Raw genomic sequence first — 6,566 nt, forward strand, 5'->3', positions numbered from 1 at the left:
ATTATATATTTTCAACATTAACAGTGTCTATTAGAACATACTATAAGATATTAAATATAAAATACTTTTTAAGAAATTAAGAATAAATTATAAAATAAGAAAATAGGGAACTGAAGTAATAGTAAAAGTAACAGTTAAATTTGTTATTGTTACTATAAAAATGTAACGACGTTACCATTACCGTTTTAGACAGAAACGATCGTTACTGAAAAACGAAAATAATAACGGCGTTACAAATAACGCATTACTTTCCAACCCTGATTATGTATTAACATTTAACATTGAAAATACGTAAATCGATTTGCACTCAATTGCACCAGTATTACTAGTTTTCCCAATAGAAAATATTACAAAGAAAATCAGATAATTACAGCTGTTCGATATAGAGAGAGAAAGAGAGAGAGAGAAGAGTAACTAGCTGAATCTGACTTTATCCTCGTTTGGCGGGAAGATAACCACGTACGCTACTTGTATTTTGAGATATATCTTCAGATTAAATATTAGTGATACTTTATTGTGAATTGTCAACATGCTTGAAGATTATCTTTTGAAATACCATACGAAAGACTTGGAGGATATTTTAAATGCTACAGAGGACCATTTATTCTATTCAATATACGTAAAGTAAGTCATTTTAGCATTTGCTAGGTTAGCAGAGATATATCTTATTATTGTTGTGTAATTTCTTAAATGTATCAAAGAATAAGTAATTCTATAGTAACATTCTTATTGTATTGTATTTTATCTTTTTAGTTTTGTGTCATTATTTGAAGCTGATGCAGAGAATGCACAGAAAATCTTACGCAATCCTAGACATTATTTACCACTATGTGACGAGGCAGCAGTAAAAGCTCAAGAACAATTATTTAAACCTGAGAATGAGCAAATAGTAAAGACCAGAGTACGAATCTTATTTTATTAGTTACTATATGTAAATTACACATTACTTGAAGTAATCATTTTAACATATATATGAATATTCTTATGCAGGTTCATATTCGAATTACTGCAGTACCAATAAAAATGGATGTAGGTCAAATTGGTGAATTAGTTTCGACGTCTGGAATTGTAGTACGCATGTCTCAGCCCACAATTATGAAAATGAAAAAACGTTTTATCTGTAGAAAATGCAAACATATTAATCTAGTCAAAGCAAGTAAATTTTATGTTTAGCAAAAAAATACAATATGAAATAACAGCAAATTACAATTTAAAGTTAATATACACATAACAATCTTAATCTTAACTTTTTTTCTTATAGTTAGAATGGGAAAAACAAACATTTAGGAATATCAAACAATGTCAAGCATGTCGTTCTCAAAATTTGAGAACTGCTTCAATGTCTTTAGAACAAGAGGATTGTTCCGATTATCAAGAAATGAAGATTCGGGTATGGACGTAAAAGAGTTTTCTGATTACAATATGTATTATTCTTTACTTGAACAATGTTATATACAGGACCAATGTAAGACAGATGCAAGGAATTACTATTCAGTGGGTCTGGAAGTAGTATTATTAGATGATCTTGTTGACAAATGTAGACCTGGAGATAATGTAGATGTCAGGTTCATAAATTATGTATTTTTATATTTTATTAATATATATCTAATAATTGTTATAACGTAAGAAAAATACCAATATTATAATTATTAAAATAAAATTTGATTTAGCAATTAACTGCAATTACAAATATAAAAATATTTGTAGTGGAGTAGTTATACGAAAATGGGGTAAATTAAAAGTTGGTCAACGCGCAGAAGCTACGACATTTCTGATGGCAAATAGCATTTCTATACGCAGGAAAATCTCAGAAGCAACATTTTCTACAACAGAAATAAAAGATACATTTACAGCATATTGGGAACATTATAGAGATAATGCATTATCTGGCAGAGATAATATTCTCGCCTCTATTTGTCCACAAGTATATTCAATATTCTTAAATATTACACAGAATAATATACATTTAATATTTTACATCAACATCAAAAACATTTTAATGTAACACATTTTCTTTAATTATATTATAGTTATATGGGATGTATATCGCGAAATTAGCATTAGCTATTGTTATGTGTGGTGGTGTGACAAAAACTAATGAAACGGGAACGCGTATAAGAGGTGAGCCTCATCTTCTTCTAGTTGGAGATCCTGGCACCGGCAAATCGCAATTACTTCGTGTTGCTTCTCGATTGACTACACGATCTGTCTTTACAACCGGCGTTGGAAGTACTGCCGCTGGACTTACAGCAGCTGCTGTCAGAGTTAGTACCTATATATTAAAGGCTTTATTTTCATTCATCGTTTTTAATTAAGAAATCATTTATTAAATGAGTGAAAAAGAGAGATAGAAAAAAAAATTTATTGCGAGAGATTCATTACAGGATTCGGATGGTTGGCATTTAGAGGCAGGGGCTTTAGTGCTTGCAGACGGAGGTGTATGTTGTGTGGATGAGTTCACGACAATGAGTTCGCATGATAGAACCTCTGTACACGAAGCAATGGAACAGCAAACAATCTCCATCGCCAAAGCCGGCATGGTGAGCACATTAAACAGCCGCTGTTCCGTTATTGCAGCTATCAATCCGGACGGTGGATGTTTTACGGGCGATGATTGGAAGACCTGCTTAGGAAATCCTCTTTTGTCACGCTTCGATCTGATTCTTCTTTTAAAAGATACTAGAAATCCCGAATGGGATAAGTTGGCGTCGAGTCACATTTTGAAAGCAGCCTGTGAAGATGAAGAAAATAATTCGTAATATTCGCATTTGCTTTTTTATACAATCAATATCATTCATAATAAAATCAAATCATCAAAACATAAAATATTATAGATATTCTGAAACATTTATGGGTCCTTTAAATTTAACGGGCTTGTGGTCAGAAGAGACTCTTTGCGAATATTTCACACATGTACATACGTTAAAACCAGTACTAACCGAAGAGGCACAGAAGATACTCAGTGCAACTTATCTTCATCATAGATCAGACCCACAAAGAAGGCCTGAGAGAACAACAGTGCGACTCTTAGATAGTCTTATCAGGTAAAACGAAAAAACAATCATTTAAATTAGTCATCATAATGAGACATTTCTTTTTCGAACGTTGTTTGTCTTAATTTTAATTATCGCAATCTACGATAATAACATTATTGGAGTTAATGTTTTCAGATTAGCTGAGGGCCACGCTAAACTCATGTACCGAACTAAAGTAGAAGTCATTGATGCTGTGACTGCAGCAGAATTGGTTGGAACCACATTAGTAAATAGTTCTGATGCCGGTTGTCCATTTCCAACAGATCCAGTAGCAACATATCGTTTAAAAGGTATATTTGTATTAAACAATTCACGAAATGAATAAGAAATATTTTAGCATTTTTTTATGCGATACTAACATTACAATGTTTTCTTGCAGCAAAAGACTTACTCAAAAAGTTTAATTTACGTGAATTGGAATCATACATATAAACTTGTCAATATGTATGTTATATTAGTTATAGTAAAAACAAATCCATTATTTTTGCATGAAATTGAATGGAAAAATAATGGATTTCTTTTTACTACACCTAATATAATCAGAATTAAAAATCAATTTATTTTTAATTTAATATTTTCATGATAAATATCTATTAAACTTAATAATCATTATAAGATAATCATTTATCACATTCGATGATTTCACATAGAAAATATTTGATATTGTGATTAATTTTGTAAAGATTATTTTTAACAATTTCAGTTATATTTATATATATTTATTATCATTATAATATGTGAAGAAATACAAATAAAAATCATAATATATTTCAGTTTCAACAAATAACATTTTTTAATGTTTTTGATTGGAAAAATTATAAAATTATTTTATAAATTTATACAATTTTCAGTAAAATCCAACTTTTTTATCATTAACATATGTATTCGTTTTAGTAAGAACAATAGTTGTTTAAAAAACAACAGTCATAATAAAATGATTTAACGTATTGCGTAAAAACAGGAATGTATAGGGTTTAACAAGGTTACAAGAAAATTATTGAATATTTGTAAGTGAATATTTATAAGTAAATTAGCGTTATGTTAACATTCAACAAATATGAATCAAATTATGTTCAGTTCAAATCTTGTAGTTATTTGGACTTTGAATAAATTTAATTACTTTCATAACTTATAATATGATCACAATATTATGAGACTGTGTCACTAAAATATGAAAGCTAGTAAATATAAGCAATTATATAATTATATAATTAAATCATGATATAATCGATATGATTATCAAGAGCTCACTCATATCATATAACCTAATTTGAAGATCTCATAAATAAACGGCAATACAAATTAATACATCAAACTTAAATATAAAAATGTTATATGTATAGTATAATTTTCTTTCAACAAAAATATTGTACTTGGAAACAAAATACATACTATTTTCAAAAAATTTCTTTAGAATATCCGTTAATACTTCGAAATAATTTGCAGTATTAACTGCAGTATTAATAATGATAATTAGCGTATCAGAGAATAAATTTGATCATGAAGTATAATTTTCAAGTCTATTGCAGAATTTCATTATAAGAATAAAATTTGCAATATTCTATGATCGTTTTGTATAATCCATAAGTAGTGGAACTAATGAGATCTATCCACTTACTGAATGATGAAAGCCAGAACATAGTGTTTTTTGTAGGACAAATAAATGATAGAATTATTTAATAGCGTGGTTGGCTAGCGTTAGCCATTTGCGAGCGAACTGCACTCGCCGCAACATTACTCGCAGCATTTTGCACATGCTCGTTTCGCAAAAATGTTGTAGCAAATTCTTGCTGCGCCTTCGTAACACTCGCATCGGAGGTACGATAAATGCGATGGATCTAAAAATAGCCTCATTTTTATTTCATTGAGATCAATATCATTTAATCTTCACTCTTTCATCTATGTGTATATACTATACCTTAGTAAGCAGTAAGAGATCACCTCCTGCCGCAAGAAGAAAACAAATAGCGACAAAGAGCATAATAAGACCAACAAAAACACCTTTGGCCGTTGCATCAAACATACTAATTGCTGTAATTATGCCACTGAAAAATAGAAATATTTATATTTGTATTAATGTACAAATGCTTGCATATTGTACATACAATTAAGTACAATACAAATATATTACCATGTTCCAGCACCAGGAATGCCTATAGCTTGGATGCCGGTGACAATTAATTGAAAGAAGAAGACAAAGAAAAAAACCATAAAATTGAAAGAGCTGTCATTTCTGAAACAATTATTAATATTAAAACAAGATTTATTTCTAATTTCTGTATTTCATCAGATTCTTAATACCCCAAATAATGTTAAGTGAATTTACTTAAAAGCTCTATATGCTGGTCTAAACCAGCACATAAAGGAGAATGGGGTGAAGAGTATGAGATATAAGATAGCCAAACCGAAGGCTGAGAAACCCTGGCCACACAGCATCAAGACAAATCCTCCAATTACGTTCAATAGCAGAACAAAACCATGAACTACAAACAATATTAAATAGTATTATCCATACATAAATAAATATTAATAAATATAAAATGGCCTCTAAGAAGCACGCTATTGTCATTCTATCTTCATTGTTTAGTAGACATAAAAGATAAAATAACGTGACAGCGCGATCTCAATCTCGCATACAATTAAACTTACACATCCATAGGTAATACAATTGCCTCACTGTTTTTTGGAAATCTGTATGAATTTCCACATCAATATCTTGGTAGAAGCATGGTTGGAAACAACACTTGTCTGGTAATGGTGGCCAATTATTTCGTCTTGCTAAAAATTCCAAGAAATAAATACGTAAAGCCGTTTTACGTATTAAAAATTGTAAAGTATTATGTCAATAATATTAAATGTATATAGTAATATAACTACTAACGATAGTACGGGGTATTTCTCATTTCTTCTTCTGCCCTCGCTTTCCATTCTGATTCTGCCCGTTGCTAAAACATTTGAATAATTTCTATTATCTTTGGTCTTCCTTTTCTCTGCATATTGGAGAAAAAGGAAGAAAGTAAAAATCAAAATATGAAAATAAAAAGAGATGAACGATGCAAAAATCAGCTAAAAGAACAGATTTTTTTAAGAGGCATTTTATATGTATACTCTACAAGTACATGAAATATATTGAAATAAATATTTTAATATAAATTTACATCTGATGGAGGTGACATATTTCCAAGTGCTGCATTAACTGTTTGTTGGGGAGTACGAGCATATGCAGGAGGAGGTGCTTCTTGATTAGTAGGTTGAAGCGTAGCAGGTTGCTGTGTCGCACCAACTCCTCCATAGATTGGTGGATTTACTGCTCCTCTGACTTGTGTAGTTCCTTGAGTGCCTTGTTCGGCAAAAGGATTATAATCTTCAAGGCCTCTACTAGCAGGTGTAGAAGTTACTGCTCTTCGTATCGCTGGATCCTATTATGTGTTAAAACATACATTGACATATACATTGATATCTTCTCAATCTTTTAATAAAATCTTTTATCTTATCTTCCTTCTTTATTCTTTTATATATATATATATATAT

At 30.2% G+C, this 6,566-nt stretch overlaps 2 protein-coding genes across 4 annotated transcripts in view; one reads left to right on the top strand and one right to left on the bottom strand.

The window, feature by feature from the left end:
- The first annotated feature begins 1,268 nt into the window (after positions 1–1,268).
- LOC108688868 (protein tyrosine phosphatase domain-containing protein 1-like) overlaps positions 1,269–6,566 on the top strand; it is a 19,188-nt gene continuing 13,890 nt past the window's right edge. Inside the window, exons 1-4 of the mRNA XM_018195394.1 lie at positions 1,269–1,390; positions 2,143–2,264; positions 2,385–2,755; positions 2,835–3,044. Of these exons, the coding sequence (XP_018050883.1) occupies positions 1,300–1,390; positions 2,143–2,264; positions 2,385–2,755; positions 2,835–3,044 (794 nt within the window). The 5' untranslated portion in view covers positions 1,269–1,299. The remainder of the gene's footprint in view (positions 1,391–2,142; positions 2,265–2,384; positions 2,756–2,834; positions 3,045–6,566) is intronic.
- The window catches only part of LOC108688869 (secretory carrier-associated membrane protein 5B), a 5,274-nt gene continuing 1,393 nt past the window's right edge, over positions 2,686–6,566 (bottom strand). For 2 of the 3 annotated variants that reach the window (XM_018195396.1, XM_018195395.1), the window contains exons 3-9: positions 6,194–6,454; positions 5,917–5,980; positions 5,685–5,813; positions 5,362–5,518; positions 5,167–5,268; positions 4,954–5,080; positions 4,491–4,873 (exon numbers count right to left, since the gene is read on the bottom strand). In XM_018195396.1, coding sequence (XP_018050885.1) covers positions 4,712–4,873; positions 4,954–5,080; positions 5,167–5,268; positions 5,362–5,518; positions 5,685–5,813; positions 5,917–5,980; positions 6,194–6,454 — 1,002 coding nt within the window. In that variant the 3' untranslated portion in view covers positions 4,491–4,711. Of the gene's footprint in view, positions 2,732–4,490; positions 4,874–4,953; positions 5,081–5,166; positions 5,269–5,361; positions 5,519–5,684; positions 5,814–5,916; positions 5,981–6,193; positions 6,455–6,566 lie in introns of those variants that run through there. The other variant, XR_001931811.1, reaches the window with a different exon arrangement.

Source organism: Atta colombica, unplaced genomic scaffold (genome assembly GCF_001594045.1).
Source record: "Atta colombica isolate Treedump-2 unplaced genomic scaffold, Acol1.0 scaffold243, whole genome shotgun sequence".
Classification (NCBI taxonomy): Eukaryota; Metazoa; Arthropoda; class Insecta; order Hymenoptera; family Formicidae; genus Atta; species Atta colombica.